The following is a 19,243-nucleotide window of genomic DNA, read 5'->3' as shown; positions in this document are numbered from 1 at the left end:
CTTGGCGCACAATTTCCATTCAGCGATTTGCGGCTTTCTCCCATTCACCTCATGAGCCGATGCGCGCAAGTCCACCGACATTATGGAAGAAACGACGTTAGGCCCAGAAGCACGCCTCCGCTTGAAGCGGGCAGAGCTCTTGCCTAATCTCTACGGTCCTGGCTATTACGAGAGCGAATTGCAAAAGAAGGAGAACGAAATCCAGAAGCTTCTCAACCAAGTCACCAAGCTCCAACAGGAGACGCAAGAGCTGCGCAGGGAGAAGGTCAACCAAAAGCTCGCAGAGGTCAAGCTGGGCAGGGAGAAGGACAAGCTCACCCACACCATTAACATGATGGAATGCAGATACCAAAAACTCGAGGCTAGCACTCAAACCCTCATCCGACAGCACCAGCAGCTCGATACGTCCAAAGAAATGGATTTGCAGCAACACCAAGCCCAAATCCATCAACTCCAGAAGGATGGCGAAACACAGGTATGTAGTACCACCCTAACGACGACCATTGCCACCGAAGGACGCTAACTGTTCCCAGAGACAAGTCATTGCCGCTATGGAGGATGACGTCGACGAGCTCAAGTTCAAGTTGCAAAAGGAGAAGCAGGAGTTCCAGTGGCGTCTCGGTGCCGTGGCAAGCAAGGCGTTAGTCGAAAGCAATGAGCGACACGTCCTTCGGAGGGAGAGATCGCGCCAGAACCAACGGCTGAAGAATCAAGGAGAGATGGTGGAGCATCAGACGAAATATCTCGAGTATCTTACCAACGAACTGAACAAGTCAAAGGCTGCCCAAGCCGATCTCGCACGCCAGTCCGACACGAACGAAGGCCGGGTAAAGGGATGGAAGAGCGCACATGCTTCTGCGATGCAAAGAATTGATGAACTGACCGATCAAATATGCAAGGGCGTAGCAGAACAGAAGACACCTTACGAGCCGAGCAGTCTGCTTCGTGGAGAAAGATGATGGAAATCCACTGTGCCTGCGCTTGAACACATTTCAGGGCTACAAAGCATGCCCCCTGAGAGGAGTCACAAAATTGGGCCATTGCGCTCAAGTAATGACATTTGAGCGAGTAAAAAGCATTGTTCGTCGAAATCTATCCCGAGACACTTGACGCCGGTGTAGGTGACACACATTTTGTAGGTGTATTACATAGCTTTTCCGCCCGCCAACTCCATCTGTAGCTGAGTTGGATTAGTTGAGACTTGCTATAGAACTCTTTGCCCTTCTCTAGTAGACTATTGCCTTGGCGCATGTGTTTGTCTTTCTGCCTTCTCAAATTTGAAAATTTCAACTTGATCGCGACAAGTTACAATTATTATCCTAGTCACGACTCAAAACTCACAGCACGACATTCCATGCGATGCAGCGATACCCACATGCGGATAACGCCGCACTTTCATAGAGACTGAACTCGACCCCTGCAACAAGACTATTGACATGGCGACATTATCGGATGAACGATTCCAGTCTGGGTGGAGATAGACCGGGGAAATATTCGGAGAAGGCACAAAATTGCAACCTACCCCAGAAGCTAGCAAGGATAAGCGTAAACGCGTTGCTGGGAATCGCTTCGCACGAACCCACGTATGTACCCCGGACTGGGGACTTACCCCAACCAATGTGGGCGTAGTTTTGATGACGCGATTGCGACATGTACGGCATGCGGTGAAATGTTTATATCCGAGCGTGATACTTATAAGGCCATCATGGACCCCTCCTGGTTGTTCCCGACAATGGCACTTTGCTCACGGGTACATACAACCGAGCCGTCATGATGCGTGTGAGTATACAGACTCTGGCCCTCGCCTCCTGGCTCACCGGTTGTCATGCCTCGCAAGGACCACTCGCCTCCCGTGACACTGACGTCCCGACTGTGAGTCTGGCCAACGGCACGTACATTGGTCGTCACAGCCCCGAGTATAACCAGGACTTTTTTCTCGGCTTACCATTTGCTCAACCCCCGGTTGGTGCTCTTCGTTATGTCGCCCCGCAGTCTCTCAACTCGACCTGGGAGGAGCCGCGAAACGCGACAGCATATGGACCCGAGTGTATCGGATATGGATTCGATCAGTGGATCTTGGGCAACTACATCAGTGAAGACTGCCTCACGCTCAATGTTGTGCGACCCGAGGGTTATGATGAAGGGGATGACTTGCCGGTCGCGGTGTGGATCCATGGAGGAGTAAGTTGATCACTTGCTGATAGTCGAGAGATGGAGCGCTGATTTGGAACAAAAGTCTTTCAAGAATGGCGGTGGCGTTGATCCCCGCTACAACTTGTCCTTTATCGTGGAGCAGTCTGTACAGTCAAATACGCCAATGATAGCGGTGAGCATACAGTACCGGCTCTCCAACTGGGGATGGCTGTTTAGCGAAGAGCTGTCCGCGATCGGTGCCGGCAACCTTGGACTGCGAGATCAGAGACTGGCACTGCAATGGGTACAAGACAACATCCATGCATTTGGCGGCGATCCATCACAAGTGACAGTCTGGGGCGAGTCTGCTGGTGCCTTTTCCGTCGGTTACCATCTCATGGCCTACGGCGGACGGGACGACGGCTTGTTCCACCAGGCCATTCTGGAGAGCGGTTCGGCCGCCGCAGTCGATCTCACCAACGCTACGCAGTGGCAACCTTACTTTGACGCCGTAGTTGACACTGTGGGGTGCAATGGGACGGCAGATGTGCTCGATTGCCTGAGAGGCCTTCCCTGGGAGACGCTCAACGACGTCTTCAACTCGACTACCTTTCCTATCAGCACGCCCGGAATTGGTGCTCACATTGATGGAGACATTATACTCGAGCAAGGGTACACGTCACTGCGCGAGGGCCGCTTCATCAAAGTCCCCGTGCTGATGGGCATCAATACCGACGAGGGAGCCTCTTTTGCAACACAAGGCATTAACACGACAGAACAATTCATCAACTTTGTCATTAGTACGGGGGCTGACAATGCGACGGCAAACGCCACGGCCGAGGTCTATCCCGACATTCCCGACCAAGGTCTACCTGCAACTCTCAAAGGCCGCCCCGAGGCCTACCCGTGGGGTCTTCAGTGGAAGCGCATGGTTGCCTTTTACGGCGACCTCATCTTCCACGCCGGAAGACGCATGATGGCCGAGGCGTATGCTCGTGCGGGCACGACTGTGTACTCGTACCGCTTCAATGTGCTGGTCAACGGCAACCTGGCCCAGCAGGGATCGAACCACTTCAAGGAGGTTGGGTTCGTTTTTCACAACACCAAGGGGGACGGCTATAATCAGCCCGGAGGCTTGCTCAACCCTTTTGGCGGCAAGGGCCCAGAGTTCTTTGAGCTCGCGGACATTATGAGTGGCATGTGGGTTGCATTCATCACGAGCGGTGACCCAAATACCTACAAGAACTACAGCTCTCGTAAGTTCCATCTCAAGACATGTGCCTCTTGTTTAGAATATTGCTAATTTGTTTTTTGAAATTGCAGACTCCTCGTGCTCCAAATGGCCTCTCTATACAGTAGACAGCCCGCGCAACGTCGTATTTGACGTCAATGTGACTAGCCGGCTCTACCCAGAGCAGGATGACTTTCGCCGACGCGAAATCGAATTTGTGAACGACAACTGGCGTCTGTAGTGGGAATACTTTCTGGATGTAGTCGAGACTAACACGCTGTACATACCTGAATACAATTGCTACGAGGGGTGATGCACGGAACCTCTAAAGCAAATCTTAGCTTTATGCCCTAACACTAGATCTTGTGAGAACCTTGCTGCTACTGTGATCTGGTGCCTCGATTGTGTTTCTTAAGTTCTGCGAGACGTCTCGTGAATAGTGGCACTTATCGACAGTGGTGATCATAAAGAGATACAAACTAGACCCCAAAGTTTATCCGCAATTTGAATCCATCATGTTCACGTCGTTACATTGAAATGTTCGCAGCCTTTCTACCTGTTTCAATGCGTTTTTATGTGTCAGGATGCATTCACGAAATGTGACAAATTTCAAATGCATTGCCACTTCCTTTGAGTCACTGGATGCAGTAGTCTTGGCCCGTTCCAAAGATTTTCCTGTTGGTGCGCCACAGCGTTGCCGTGTTGTGTGGCACCCTTTGAGTGGCACAACGGGAAGGCTTGCTAAGTCTGTTTGTTCGCACACTCTTTTCGTAGATGTAGACCATCTTTTAATGGAAATTCTATTTTGGATACTGGTCCGATCAACTACTGCAAGTACGAGAGTGGCATGCGATCCCTTCCATACTAGGTAGGTACGCTTTGTGCGGTTTTCTGGGCTGGAAAGAACTGTACCCGGTCAAAAGTTGCAGTTGCCATGTCACAAAAGTAGAACGATCCTGAAGATTACCAAAAGTAAGGATGAAGTCAAGTTAGCATTTTTGGCTGATCGTATTGATTTCAGGCTGGCGATACCAAACACAAATACCATCTTGGCTACACTATAACCCCGAGATCCACCATCAACTAGCCAGAATATCAGTGCAAACAGGATGAACCAAGCTCCAAGTAATTTCCAAAGAACTCTAGATTATATATGGGTGTACATGATCACCAGGAACTGGAATCTCTGGATACAATTAGGCCAAGCGTGATCAGCGTGACTTTATCAATAGTCTGGGAACCAACGACATTGACGCTCTTGTTGACTCGCTGATTCTCAACCATCAATCTTTTTGACAAGATCCAACGAGGAAGCTTCAATGTTGTCATTGGTAATTGCGCTTGCCTTGAAGATTCTCAATTAGCACGTGTAGGTCATCCGCAAACGTCCAAGCTCCGGAGAACCTTTGCCCTCTACAACCATCCCGTCTCGATCAAAACGCAAGTAACGTTATAATTACTGGATTGCTTGCCAACCGATTATTCAAAATCTTAAAATTTTTGATTCCATTACAGAATACCCCGACATAGAGCACCCGATACGAGAAAGCCATTATTGCATCCAGGGGCACTATCGTCAAACCCCCCCTTGAATGTCAGACAAGTATCAAGACCAATACTTCCTCTGGCAGCGGACTTCGACCAATTACAAGAAATTCAGACCTAACGCAGCAATGTGCCGTTACCGCCAACGCCAACACCTTTGTGGCAATCCTTCCTGCGGCAATCTAATGGGCAACAAATATAAGGTGATATATAAGTGCACTGCAGCTAAGAAGGCCGGTAGGAAACCGTGCCCACAATCCCCAGGTGAAGATGCAAAAGAAGAATTTGCCCGAAGAACATCCCGGAAGTGTCGTGCGTGCCGTCAACGTGTCCAGCTAGGTTCACTACAGCAGCTGCATTCGAAGAACACTGTTGAACTCACTGGACAGACTGAAGCCCCTGGCCAAGCGAGAGGTTCCGACCAAACTCGAGCCTATGAACTACCCGGAGGCTATTCAGAACCTCAACTGCCTGGAAACTACCTTCAAGCAGCAGCTCAAGCCAATACACATTTTGTGCGGGATCAGCATGCAAACTCCATACAAGAAGACGAAGACCTCCAAGAAGAAGAAGAAGCTATTGAGTAGGACGAAGACCAAGGCTCTGGATGAGAAGCAGAACCCGGGAGAAATGAAGATTTTGATAATGGTGGAAGTTATGAATAGATTAGACATCATTATCCACAGGCACGTTGGGGGATGGAGACACCGCCAAGCCACCTGGCCATGGTAAAGCCCTGAAGGCACTGACTCAGTATAGAGATATTTCATCAGTCTCAGAGATTACAATGCAAACAAAATCTCAAAACTTGGGGCAAATACGCGCCTAGATAAATCATTGTAAAGTGATCCGAAATTTTCCAGCTACTGCCCTTTCATCCATTGAATTCAGTTGTAGTATGCACTCTTGATTCTACCTACGTGGCATTTCCAAGCCACTATTGAATGAATTGAATTCATTTCTATCATAAAAGTCGAGAAAGAGCGCCAATGTCACGCCCTTGCTACATTTGTTTTGACATTGGATTGTGAGGCTGATCATGTTAATGCCTGATCGTGTGATATCGTGTCATATTAGAGCTGCCAAAAAAGAAAAAGAAATTCAATTATTCGCGGCAGAATAAGCCTCAAGCCTTGGTAGGCGTTAATATACAGGGTCATTCGCGGAAAGTAAAAGAGAAAGTCAATACGTGTTTACTAGTTCCTTCTCAATGCTCAGGGCCGCCAGAAAGCGGGAGGGTGTATGCAATTTTCTTCAAAATTCTATTTGGGATATTCTGCCGTAAACAAGTCCATCCAGTACGATATTGCATCGGTGCGGAAATCATCCAACGCAGTGCGGCTGAGCTGAGTAGCATTGACGTCGAAAACAAAATTCTCAGGACTGACTGTGGCGTACTTGGGCCAAACATTGGTTCCGTTGACTGCAGATGCCCCCAGAGGTTATTAGCAGTGTACTTGCAACAGGAGTTGGAAAAACATGAGATTTTCACTTACCAGGGTGGTTGTTTGGGTCCAATGTAGCAAAGAAACTAATCCACATGCTCGTCATTAGATAGCTGAGCGGCTCAAAGGTGTCCTTTTGATCCGCCTGATCCTCTGGACTTATCGACTCGGACAGGGTGACGTTGTGAAAGAGAAAGGCAATGTCGTCTTGCTCCTGCACACCGGTCTGCCACCATTTGGCGTGGAACAGGACATCGTAGAGGTAAGAGTACGCATCGACTCCTTGTGCGGCCCACTATATCTGGTAATTAGCATTGATTTTGATGTCATCAGTGATTATGCTCGAACAAGGCTTTGGCGCTTGCGAGATGCTGCATTGTTTTGATGGCAGTTGTCTTCACTTACAGCCTGACTGCCCATTCGTCGTCCTGCTTGCATGATCCTGTCACCATTGTAGGCGCTGGAACGCTTCCACTGCCATCCATAGCCAGTCTCATTGCCCGGCCGTCCTTCCAGTGTAGATGGAATACCTTGGTCCGGGTCATCGGGGTACAGCTGAGCAATCTCCTCGGCGATCTCATTACTCATGCCGTCAAAGGCCACCATGCTCAGGAACTCATCAGTGGTGTTGATGCCCTTCACACCATAATAGTTCCACGTGCCCTCATCGGCAGTGGTGCCAAGGATGATGGGCACCTTGACAAATTTACCGCTGTTGAGCAGATTTGCGCCCAGGTCTGGGAGGAAGTCTCCGTCAACCACGGGATTGACGCGTTCTAGCGTGGTCAGGTCGCTGTCAAAAACCTCCGAGAGGGCACTGGCATCAACCTCGCGCATGCAGGCCAAGGTATCCGCGGCGTTCGTGCAATTGACCCCGTCGACAAAGGCGTCGTACAGCGGCTGCCACTCATCGACGGTGACGGACGGGAACATGAGCGTGGGGCTGCCGCTCTGGAGGATGGCGCCGCGGAAAAGCGCATCGTCTCGACCGCCGTAGGCGAGGAGCTGCAGTCCGACGCTAAAGGCGCCCGCTTCCTGGCCCCAGATGGTGACCTTGGTAGGGTCGCCGCCAAAGGCCGCAATGTTTTCCTGGATCCAGCCGAGGGCCAGGCGCTGGTCCTTGAGGCCCAGGTTTGCGGAGCCGTCGGCGGCAATCTCGGCTCCATACATGAAGCCCCAGTAGCTGAGACGGTAGTTGAGCGTGACGACGATGAATTCCTGGTCATTCTGGACGCCGACTTAGAGAAGTGAGGTCGGGTCGTATCGGGGGTCTCTGCCGGTGCCGTGCTTGAAGAGACCGCCGTGTATGTACACGGCAACAGGGAGCAGACCCTTGGAAGCGGACACGTTGGAGGCGCGTTGAATGTTGAGGGTCAGACAGTCTTCCGACACGTCTTCTCCCAGCACGAATTGGGTGGCGCCGTATCCATAGCACATGTGGCCATATTCTGTAGCATTCCTTTGCCCTTCCCAAGACGTGTTGAGCGGTTGAGGGTTACGGAAGCGCAAGTCTCCTACTGGAGGTTGCGCATACGGGATGCCACGGAAGTAATCCTGGTGCCATTGGGACGAATGAACTATCTATTGAGTCAGCAATTGGCTTTAATGGGAATGACGTAATGACGCGTGAATATCCTGAGAGGGGTAGGATCATTCAGGTCTCGGTGGAAACATACCGCCATAGTAGGTTCCGTTTTTGGTCACAGCCACTGGAGTAGTGCTGTTGTCACCAACCGTTGTGCCGTTGTCATAGGAGCGGCTGGTGCAAAGCGCAGAGCCAGAGCCGGCCAACAAGCCAATGCCAAGAGCGCGAAGTGAGTGCATGGTGAAATAGCTTGGTACCGAAACAGAGCAGGACAATGGAGAAAGAGAAAGATGGGAAGGAGGGCGCTAAAGCCTAGACCAAATACCCTGACGAAGTCTCCTCACCAACATGCCATACATGAATGTGTTTATATATGATTACCCATGACCACGTCTATGTGTTGTATGTAGATTTCTGTATAATCAAATTAGTAGACGCAAACACGCGTGTAAGGCTCGTGCTGAGCAGGGATTCCCGGGCCCAACACCATTCGTATACATTGTGCTGGTCATGTCATCTAGACCATCGTAAGTAATTTCTATGCTGGAGATTGTATGCAGTCCAAAACACCACCAATCGACTTTGTTCATATGCGCTAGCATTACCCGTCCCAACTGCCGGGACAGCCCGCAGTGCCCCGGGTAGCGTAAGGGGCCTACGACGGGCGGTTGGTTCCGGTGATTCGTCGTTGCATTATCCATGGAGAGCTGAAAGAGTTACCTCACGTCCATGGCCCAGCGTTATTAAGATCGGTCAATCCGCCGAGTTGACGCGTGGCACAATTTAGGCAATGTCGGAATGGCGTCAAGGATGCAAGATTATTCAGCTTCATGGGGTATACTCTGATGATTGACCAACATGCCCCAAGCGCCAGAGAGTAGACTGAACCGAGATCAATCCGTCATCTTCCAGGACGTGAAAAATAGGCATGTTTGCCGCTTTCGCTGTTATGTGCTCTTTTTGCATTGGAATCGTCTTCAATAATGTCAATAGCAGATGTAAATTCAAAATCAGTCTGTCGTTGGTGCTTTAGTTGGTAGGTTGTTGATTTTGGGTACTTTGGTAGAGGCTTGGGTGTGGGACCTAAAAAGTTTAGCTGGCGCTGAGTCATATTTATAAGCAACATGCCTATGCAGCGCATAGCTTACCTTGATTTAAAGACGAAAAGACCTCGGCCCTTAACGCCGAGCTATAGACCATAATCCGACCTACCCGGTTCAACCATATTCTAGATGCCAAAAACCTGAGTGACGCACTTCACTGCTATACTCCTCTGGCTAGCGCCATGTGCGGTCGCTAGTAAAATGCTGGTTCAGCCCTTTACGACATGAATTGTGCTGCATCACCGCGGCTGCTCCCATGACCTGGCAGAGACTCTCTCATCATCTCTTTTCCGGCTGTTGAAGGTAATCATATGTATAGCGGAGCCCCTATTCTCCGTATAGCGTGGCAAATATACAATGGAATAATTAAGGCTTAGTCAAGTTGCCCGTATAGGCAGTCAGGTGAGTCAACCTGCTCGAATCTACAGGATCTTCATTTTTATAGGCATCAAGGGCTCTGGCTGTTGATTTGTTATAAGGTTCATGCCTTTTTGGGATCATTCCGACCATGTGTTGTCTTATTACATAGTTTTGTTCAATGATGACTTGGTATAAATATGATTACTTGCATCGTGTCTAAGTTCTTTGTCGTGAAGATCAACCTGAGAGTTTAGATATCGTCGATCACTCAAGTGTTTTACTGGTTTCTATATTGTCAAGCTTGAAGACACCACTTTCTTCATGATGTGGTTTCTCTTTGAAACAGTAGCAGCTTTGCTTCTGTCGGCTGTTCCACTCGGTTCGGCAGCCTGCACCGAGAAGCGCCAAATTGTCCCTTGGTTTGTTTACAAGCAATCCTAAGTCTTTGTCGATTCATTCTGAAGTTTGGACAGGTCAACATTGACTCACGAAGAGAAACAGGCCTATGTGAATGCGGATGTCTGCCTAACCAAGCTACCTTCTACGTCGGGCTTCCGCGGTGCGGTGACCCGTTGGGATGACCTCATGTGGCCTCATATCTATCTCACCAGCGTCGTTCATAATTGCGGCGCCTTTTTGCCATGGCACCGTTACTTTGTCCTCGTTCACGACCGCATGATTAGGGAGGAGTGCGGCTACGATGGACCCTTTCCGTTAGTCTCCATCATTGGGGACCTGCAAGGCTGACGCACGTCTACTAACCCCAACCCAGCTACTGGTATGAAACAGAGGATATCGATGATATTGCCGGTTCCGACCTTTGGAACTATTATGGCCACAATGGCGTCGGCGACGACCACTGCCTGGGCGATGGGCCATTTGCCAATATCACTCTCCGGTTCACCTACAACAATACCATTGGAGAATATTGTCTGAAGCGCAACTGGAACCAAAAGGTCTTCAACCTGACCAACCAAGCTCAGATTGACGCATGCATGCAATATCAAAACTACACGCCGGCGTGGCGGTGCTGGGGCTTTAACCCTCACGGAGCTGGCCACCAAGCCGTCGGCGGCCACATGGCGGACCCGACTTACAGTCCCGGAGACCCAGTCTTCTTCCTTCACCACGGCTGGTTAGATAGTCTGTGTGGAAGTGGCAGAAGGTCGATCTACCCAACCGCCTGGAGGAGATGGGCGGTGCCAACATTGCCTTTACCATTATCAACGACCCAGACAATGTCGAGTATCCCTCGCCCGAGATTCTCAGTACGCTGGGCGACAATGGCAACTGGACCACACTCGAGCACAATCTCTGGATGATGGAAATTGGGGACTTTGCGCCAAACATTACGATTGCGGATATCATGGATGTTGGCGGTGATGTCATGTGCGCCGACTATGTGGACCTCTAGGTCGGGCGGTGCTGGAGCATAGACTGGGAAATGCCTTGAATGATCGCTTGATGAGACTATCCCGTGAATCTAGGCAGTCTCTGACAATGGATCGGTCGTGGCCGCTCTATAAAAAGACATTCTAGCTACTTGTCCAAATGGCAGATTGCACTTATTGAAACTCAAATTCAATGTCTCTATCGTCACTGTCTGCGGTTCGGACTTTCAAGTCCGAGGAGAACGAGGGCCAAGATGCCACAGGTTGCAGACGAGCATGAATTACCAAAAACGGAAATATAGACGAAAATACTTGATTGGCTAGGAATGTAATTAATTAAATAAAACTGGAACCCCCAAGGTCGAGATTCAGCTGTCATGCCAAGGCTTGTTCTTTTAGACTTTTAGTCAACATTCCGTCGCCCGACGCGCGTTGGATGCAAGTTGTAATACGCGTCAGCCCCCCGCAAAAAAGCCACCATAGCGGGGGCAGGTGGCGGACCATTTTTGAGTACCGAGTACTGTTTCTGTAGCCCTGATTGGTTATGAGTATCTGCATTCACGGTTCAACGTGCCAAGTCGGCTTCTCTCCCAGTCAGCGATTTACGTATACTGCATGCATGCTGGGCCAATATTGCAAATATAGGAGTCATGTTTACTACCGTCTATGCAAATGTGTCAGAGACAAGAAATCACGTGATGGATTTATAAGACATTGGTTATTCGTATGCACGGAGCCTGTTGAGCTGTGTATGAAGAAGCGTCCGTGGCTTGCGTCGTTCATGGGGCGGACTAGCTTGCGCTCCTTTTATTCCAAGATCTGCAACATAATAAAAGCAAAGCAACCTCCATCGGTGATTGGCATGCTTGAGACTTTTGTCAGCATATCAAACAAACTTTTAGCTTGAACACTGAAATTTTTCAAACTCTACCTGTTTGGTTCTGCGACTAAATTCGCAAAGTGACCAATAACCGGCCGCCCAACATGAGGTTCCTGTCAACCGTGGTCGTCTCCTTCAGCCTTGTGGCCTCGTCCCTGGCTGAGGTCGAGGGCACATGTACCGAAATCAATCAGAGAAAGTCGGTATGTATTCACGAGTCTGCTCCATCCTTACAGTCAGATCACTGCGTACTCATGTAATTGTGCTGGTTTAGTGGAGTGCTCTTACGGACTCTGAAAAGAGCGAGTATATCCAAGCCGAGTTATGTCTCATGTCGCACCCACCCATTACTGGTCTCGTTGAAAATGCAACCAACGTCTTTGACGAGTTCGCCAACGCCCACATTGACCAAGGAAACAATATTCGTATGTGAATTTTCATCTTTCCAATGGCTAATCTCATATATCTTCGCGTGTCCGCTAACCATCCGTTGCAATGCATCAGACTATGTTGGACACTTTTTGCCCTGGCACCGTTACTATGTGAGGGCCCATGAAATTGCGCTTCAACAGCTCTGCAATTACACACGGGCTCACCCCTACTGGGACGAGCTCACCGATTTCATGACCGGGGACGTGAGTCAGGCATCTGTGTTTGATGCCACGACAGGCTTTGGAGGCAACGGCACGGCCGAGTCCTCCTGTGTCGCCGACGGTCCTTTCGTCAATATCACTTTGCACATGAGCAACCACCACCAACGCGGCGACAGCTTTTGTCTCTCCCGCGGGCTCGACGAGAGCTCCCTGGCCCTGATCAACAAGACAAACATTGAAATGTGCTTTGGCTATGAGAACTACACGGACGCATGGTATGTGTAAATTTATCTGGGTTTTCCTCCTAGCGCCGTCTGACTCGGACTTGTGCAGGTCATGCTACAACAGCAACGGACCACACGGTGCTGGCCACGGTGCCACTGGTGGTTTAATGAAAGACCCTATCGATAGTTGCAACGATCCAATGTTTTTCCTTCATCATGCATATCTCGACAAGCTCTGGTGGGAGTGGCAATTGGCAGACTATCCGAAGCGGCTGTACGACATGGGCGGTAACAACACGGCTCCGGACTCGATTCTCGCCGTCGCCGATCTTTCCCAGCCCGGTTCCGACATTCTCGACTACAATAGTGATCCGGGCAGCACGACGACCTTGAATCATACCCTCTGGATAAACTGGATCGTGCCCAACTATCAGGGCCTTATAGCAACAGAGTGGAGGATCCAGATAATGGTGATAATAGGGGTTATATATATTCAAAACTGATTTTTACCTTTTAAATCACCTGTTATAATCCTGTTATTTATCCTTAAAACGCTGCCGGTGTTTTAAAGTAATTCCGGCGTCGCCGAAGCTAAGCCTTTAATTATAAAACCTTTCTTTAAATTAATTATTTAATTTTTTATTATAGCTTTATTATTAAATCGTATTTAATATAGCTTTTTTTTTTCCGGCGCTTATTTTTAAAGGCTTTTTCGTTATAATATTAATCCGTAAAAGCCGTATTGCTAATTTCGTAAAAAAGTCGTCGACGGAGCGCGGCTCCGTAATAGCTATTAATATAAAAATAATAATCGCCGCGCTTACCGCCCGTAAAAAATAAGGTTACGGTTTATATAAGTTAATAATCGCCGTTTATAATAACCGGAATTAATTTTAAATAGCTATTTTTGGCTTTTTTTATTTAAAATTTCCCTTTTTTTCCTTAATATTATAATTTTTGTTATCGGTAAATAAGCCTTTTTTATTAATTTTTATTATAACGCGCGCGTATTATTAATAGCCTTTAATTCCCGTATTTATTAATTTATTTTAGTAAATATTTTATACGCGTTATTTTTCCCGGTTAATTTAACCCCGATTTTATAAATTTGCGTCCTTATTTTTTTTACGCCCGCTTTTACGGCGCTTTTGCGGTTTTTATTAATAATCCTAATTTCCGCGTTTTATAATTTATTCGTTTTTTTAGTAAATACCCTCCGTTTATTAATCCGTCGCTAGCGCTAATCGTATATAAATATTTATTTAAATCGCCGCCGGTAATAAACCCTTTTTTTCGCTTAAAAAAAGTAGTCGTAAACGGGGCGATAGCGACGCTTTTACGCTTATTTTTACTAAAAAATCGCGTATTTTTTAAAAAAAAGATAAAAAGCCTTATAGCGCTAATTATGCTTCCGAATAATAATATTATACCTATATCGCTTATTTTATAACCGAAAATTCCGGCTATCGTTATATTAAATAAACCGGTTAATTATTATAATACCGCGCGTTTATTATTTATATTAATTATTTTAGGTTTTAATATCCGTTATATCGATTATACCGATAATAATTATAGTTATATTAATATAAATTTTTTATTTTTATTTTACTTTTTGCGTTTTATCCGCGCCGTTAATTTAATTTTATAAATTTTTAAGGAAGTTATCGATTCGCTTTAATTTATTTTAAATGCTATTTAATTTATTTACCCCGATAATGCTATTACGTTTACGTATTTCGATAGCTTTACTAACGCTATTTATTGCGTTTTTGCCTGTGCTATCGCCGCTAAAGATATTATTATTTTTTTTAGTTTTACCGCTTTTAGCGCTATTTTAAAGCTTTTACCTAAATTTATAAATACTTTTTATTATATCGCTATTACTTTTAAAACGCATTTTTTGCGGTTTTTTAACGCTAATTAAGCGTTAATTTTTTCGTAAAAGGTAATTACGTAAAAAACCCGGGTAAATAAAAGCGCTGTATTAGCGCACGGGTAAAAAAAAGGATATAAATTAATAATATAGCAGCGCTTATGGCTTATTTGCGTTTAGCGGATAAAATTAATCCGTAGCTAATTTTAATTAAAATTTAAATTTTTATTAAATAGCTTTTACGCTTTTCGTAATACGTAATATTTTTAAATCCTATTTATAATTATTAATTAACGTTATATTTTTAAAGCTTTTACGCGGCTTTTAAATATCGTCGTTTTCGTTAAACCTTTTTTATTAAATTAAATATTAATATTTATTTTTAAATTTTTAATATATTAGTATTTATTCGATTTATTATAACCGTTTTATTTTAACGTTAATATTTAGCCGCTACTTTTGCGCTAGGTTTTTTTTATTATAATACGGGTTTAGCAAAAATATTAGGAAAACGTTATAAATTTTATATTTTTTTAGCAAATTTAATTTATACGCTAGCTTATAATTTCCGATAATTTTTATTACGCGGAAAAAACTAAAATATTTATTTGCGAATTTCGCGTTTAAGCGCCGCTATTTAATATTTTTTACGGATAAAAATACTTATTTATTAATTATAAAAGTCTTATTTTCCCTTTTTTTATTATATTATTTTATATAGCTTTCGTTTATTAACCGTAATAACGTTAATAACACTTTATATTTTTTTTATATTTTTGCTATTTGCTTTTTTGCTATTAAAAATCGCATTTTATTTCGGATATTAATATTAGCAGGTATTTTAGGGTTAAAGCCGTATAATAAAAAGGCCGGTATAGCCTTAATAACGGAATATTACGCGTTATTATATATAAATTAGGCTATTAATAGCCGTTCCGCCTAATCCGCTTATTTTATATTATAAAACGCTTAAATATAATATTTTAAATTTTGGTTTTACCGTTTTATTTATTTATCCGTTTACGGGTAAAAAACGGTGTTTAAGCGCCGTTTAATAAATATATAATAATAAAGCCCGTTTTAAAAATAGCTAGTAAAAAAACTCCCTTAATCCGATATAATGCCTTTTAAGATCCCGAAAGGCATTATAACGTGTCGGAATAATAGATTTATTAATACGCTCGCTATAAGCCGCGTTATCGTGGTTATATAAAGCGAATATTTCGTAAAACGGTTTATAATAACTAAAATCGAGTCGTAATTACGGTTTATAAATAGGTTTATTAATTAAAATAGCTTTATAATAAAATTTATTAATATTTCCTAAAAGGGTCGCACCGCGATTAATAGCGATTTTAATAAGCCGTAAAATTAATGCGTTTTTATTTTTATTTTTTAATAAATTGCGTAAATATTAATATAAGCCTTTACGTTTTTAAGTTAGGATTTTTAAAAATAGCTTTTTTAAAAAAGCTTTAAAATTTTTATTACGCTTAAATATCTTATTATAAGGCTATTATAAAAAGCTTATAATAGCTTTTTTTAAGTTTTTGCGTTTTTTAGAACGTAGATTTTTTTTCGGAATTTTAATAAGCCGCTTTTATCGCGCGTTTACCGTCGTTTTTTAGCTTTAAATCCGCGTTTACGCTTTATACGCTATTTTTCGTTTTAATAAAAAGCGTCCCTAATTTATAAATTTAATAAATACGTTATTATCGGCGCTTTTAGCTTATCCGATGCTATTTTGGACTATTTTTTTATAATTGCGATCCGTGGGATGCTCGATTTATAACTCGGGATCCTAGCTAAATCCGTGCTTTTATAATACGGCTTTATAATAATTACTAATAGTATATTAATATTTTCGTATAACCGTCCCGCTTTATTTAAATTTTCGTTTACGAAACGCAATTTTTTATTAAATGCCGGTAATATACCGATATTTCCGTATAACCGCTCCGGCCTTTTTAATAAATATATAGCTAGCCTGGCTTTTATTGGTTTATTTTTTAGGATTTTAGCCGCTAGCTTATATTTATTTACGCTTATAAAATTGGTAATTAAGCGCTTTTTTTTCGCCGTTTCCCCGGTTAGCCTATAATCCGCTTTTCGTAATAATTTATCGGTAGGGTTTTATATTCCGGGTTTATATTCGATTTATAGGTTAAACGCCGATAATTCGTTAAGCTAACGCAATAATTTAAGGCTAAGCCTTTACTTAGTTTTTTAGTATTATAAGTTTAGATAATTTATTAATATAATAAATTAATATTAAAAATATTAAAAATAATAACGCTAATTTTTTAAAGCGTCGATAATCGCGAATAGCTTTTTATTATTTATATTATAGCGTATTTCGGTCGATAATAGCTTTTTAAATTTAAACGCAATTAAATATTATTATCCGTTATAAAGTTATATAAATACGGCCCCGATCGTAAATGCGGATATATCCGTTTTTAGCTTTATTAGCAAAGCTGCGTTATAATAGCGCAATAATAGCGTAATCGTAAAAAGTATTTATAATATTTTAAAAGCCGCTTTTATATTAATTAGCAATATAATTCGACCCGTAATACCGCTTTTTAATAAATTTATTAGCGGAGCGGTAATTCGTAAATACCTTTTAATAAACCGGCGATAAAAACCGGCGAAGCTTAGGAATTTTTAAATTTTGCGGACAGTGCTTAATATACGTTAATTTCGTATAGCCGCGACGCGTTTTTCTTTTATATTAATACCTTTTTTGCTAATAATAAACCTAAAAAACCGCATTATTTTAATATAAAATTCGCATTTTTTATAATTTAAATATAATTTTTTACTTTTTTAGCCGTTTTAATACGGCTTATATATGCTTTTTATACGCGGTTTTATCGTTATTATAAATTAATATATTGTTAAGGTAAACGATATAAAATATATTTATTAATTTTCGCAAAGCCTTATTAATATATAATTAAAATATAATAAAAGCATTAGTTAAGCTAAAAGGTATTATTTAGTATTCGAATAATCCGTAATAAATCCGAAAAGTAATTTTTTATTTATTTTTTTGCGTATATTTTAATTTTATAATAAGCGTCCTTTAAATTTAATTTCGTAAATACCTTAGCTATATTAAATTAATTTAGGATTTCGCTAATTAGCGGTAATAATGCTTTATTTTTAATTATAATATAATTTAACGCTTTATAATTAACGCATAACCGTAAATTACTTTTTTTTTAAATATAAATAAAATAAATAATTTTATAAGGCTAAACGACCGTTTAATTTATTTTTTAACTTCCGTTTTTTTAAATAAACGCGTAGCATTTTAAGCTTTTTCGGTAATAATAAGTAAAATAGGCCCTAAATTAGCTTAGCGCTTTTTTAAGCTTAATACGGTATTTTGATTTTAAATAGTTAAATAGCCGTTTTGCTATTTTTTTCGATATTAAGTCCTGGAATATGCTATATACGGTAGGTATACGTTTTTTTTTTATCTTTTTTTTTTTCGTTTATTATTAACGTAGGATGGATTACCGTTATTACGGCGATTCGGGCTTTTTTAATTTTTTTCGGGGATTTATATATCCGTAAATATTCCTTTTTTTAAAAAAAAATTTATTATTTAGCTTTTTAAGCTATTATCGGGTTTATTTTTTTAGCTAAAATAACCTTAAAATTACGAAAAGCTATATGCTATTTATTATTATTAAGCGTTAGCGCTAATTTTCCGATATACCGTTGCTATTTATAACTTTTAATTAAAATTTATATTTTTTTTTATCGTTAACGGCCGCTTTTTAATATTTATTAATTCCGGTTTTTTTATTATTTTTATGCCTTTTTTAGCGCTTTTAAAACGGTTATACTAATTATATTTTTATTAGTTTTTAAATTAATTAAGGCCCGAACGCGTTAAAATCGCTTTTTTAATTAGATATATACGTCCGCTAATATTTAATTTTTTAGTTCGTTTTTTTAGCTTTAACGGGCCTTTAGCGGCTTGCTATTTACGCTAAATATATTTAAATAACGCATTTAATTATAGTTTTTTTTATTATATTTTTTATAAATTTATATAATAACCTCCTATATAAACAATACGCAACGGTGCCGCACCGCTATTATAGCGCTAATGCCATAGCTAAATATAATTAGCATAATATAATCGCATTAGATTTTTGCTTTTGCAAAAATTAATTTATATAGCAATATATAATATATTAATTATTATTTAACGTTTTATTAATAAACCGTTATAATTTTAATTTTTTTTTTATATATTATTTAATAAAAAATATTTTTAATAATAAAATCGAGTATAGCGCGCGAAAAAAGCGTAACGGTTACGCTATAATCGGGCGAAAATCCCGCTTTTAATTAAAAAGCCTCGGGATTAAAACCTTTAGTATTAAATCCGATAATCTCGGATTAAATCGATTAAATTTCGAAAATTATTAAACGCTTTAAGCGATTATAACGCTTAAAAAAATAATAAAAAAAACTTTTCCGTGCCTTAAGCCTCGATAAAATAAAAAGGTTTAACCGCGGCGATAATAAAAGCTATAATAATTACCGACCATAAAATAACTTTTTCCCGTTTTTTTTAAATAATAAAAAGGACCTTAAAACCACTAATATCCCGATTTTTAAAACCTTTTAAAATTTTCGATAACGAAAAAACTAGCTTAACGACCTTAATTTAGCTTATATAAAAGCCCCGAAAAAATTCCGCAAAAACCGATAAAAAGTCCTTTATATTTTCGATAAAATAAACGGAAATTATAAATTTTTTTAGCGTCGCTATATAAATACCGTTAAAACGGAAAAATTATATGTTGCACGGATGTTAATACAGCATCGTATAGTGCATAAAATTAGCTTTA

The 19,243-nt window shown here is 42.1% G+C and overlaps 7 protein-coding genes across 7 annotated transcripts; 5 read left to right on the top strand and 2 right to left on the bottom strand.

Annotated features, from left to right (window-relative positions):
- Window positions 1-82: 82 nt before the first annotated feature.
- PFICI_02439 (uncharacterized protein) lies at window positions 83-959 on the top strand (the record flags this gene model as incomplete). The annotated part of the gene is made up of 2 exons (XM_007831020.1): window positions 83-475; window positions 534-959. The coding sequence occupies 2 exons, from the start codon at window positions 83-85 to the stop codon at window positions 957-959; spliced, it is 819 nt and encodes a 272-aa protein (XP_007829211.1).
- Window positions 960-1,773: 814 nt separating this feature from the next.
- PFICI_02438 (uncharacterized protein) lies at window positions 1,774-3,605 on the top strand (the record flags this gene model as incomplete). Its single annotated transcript, XM_007831019.1, has 3 exons — window positions 1,774-2,181; window positions 2,237-3,389; window positions 3,457-3,605. 3 exons carry the CDS (start codon window positions 1,774-1,776, stop codon window positions 3,603-3,605), a joined length of 1,710 nt encoding a protein of 569 aa, XP_007829210.1.
- A 1,739-nt stretch (window positions 3,606-5,344) lies between these two features.
- Window positions 5,345-5,641, top strand: PFICI_02437 (uncharacterized protein; the record flags this gene model as incomplete). The annotated part of the gene is made up of 1 exon (XM_007831018.1): window positions 5,345-5,641. One exon carries the CDS (start codon window positions 5,345-5,347, stop codon window positions 5,639-5,641), a length of 297 nt encoding a protein of 98 aa, XP_007829209.1.
- Window positions 5,642-6,171: 530 nt separating this feature from the next.
- PFICI_02436 (uncharacterized protein) lies at window positions 6,172-7,524 on the bottom strand (the record flags this gene model as incomplete). The annotated part of the gene is made up of 3 exons (XM_007831017.1): window positions 6,172-6,332; window positions 6,406-6,649; window positions 6,760-7,524. 3 exons carry the CDS (start codon window positions 7,522-7,524, stop codon window positions 6,172-6,174), a joined length of 1,170 nt encoding a protein of 389 aa, XP_007829208.1.
- A 69-nt stretch (window positions 7,525-7,593) lies between these two features.
- On the bottom strand, window positions 7,594-8,178 carry PFICI_02435 (uncharacterized protein; the record flags this gene model as incomplete). The annotated part of the gene is made up of 2 exons (XM_007831016.1): window positions 7,594-7,931; window positions 8,031-8,178. The coding sequence occupies 2 exons, from the start codon at window positions 8,176-8,178 to the stop codon at window positions 7,594-7,596; spliced, it is 486 nt and encodes a 161-aa protein (XP_007829207.1).
- A 1,548-nt stretch (window positions 8,179-9,726) lies between these two features.
- PFICI_02434 (uncharacterized protein) lies at window positions 9,727-10,816 on the top strand (the record flags this gene model as incomplete). The annotated part of the gene is made up of 4 exons (XM_007831015.1): window positions 9,727-9,821; window positions 9,876-10,115; window positions 10,175-10,514; window positions 10,565-10,816. 4 exons carry the CDS (start codon window positions 9,727-9,729, stop codon window positions 10,814-10,816), a joined length of 927 nt encoding a protein of 308 aa, XP_007829206.1.
- A 961-nt stretch (window positions 10,817-11,777) lies between these two features.
- Window positions 11,778-12,993, top strand: PFICI_02433 (uncharacterized protein; the record flags this gene model as incomplete). Its single annotated transcript, XM_007831014.1, has 4 exons — window positions 11,778-11,876; window positions 11,948-12,098; window positions 12,178-12,541; window positions 12,600-12,993. The coding sequence occupies 4 exons, from the start codon at window positions 11,778-11,780 to the stop codon at window positions 12,991-12,993; spliced, it is 1,008 nt and encodes a 335-aa protein (XP_007829205.1).
- Between the last annotated feature and the right edge of the window lie 6,250 nt (window positions 12,994-19,243).

Source organism: Pestalotiopsis fici (assembly GCF_000516985.1).
Source record: "Pestalotiopsis fici W106-1 unplaced genomic scaffold PFICI_Scf_2, whole genome shotgun sequence".
Lineage (NCBI taxonomy): Eukaryota > Fungi > Ascomycota > Sordariomycetes > Amphisphaeriales > Sporocadaceae > Pestalotiopsis > Pestalotiopsis fici.
Note: the sequence above shows the minus strand (reverse complement) of the source record. Positions and strands in the feature narration are given on the sequence as shown.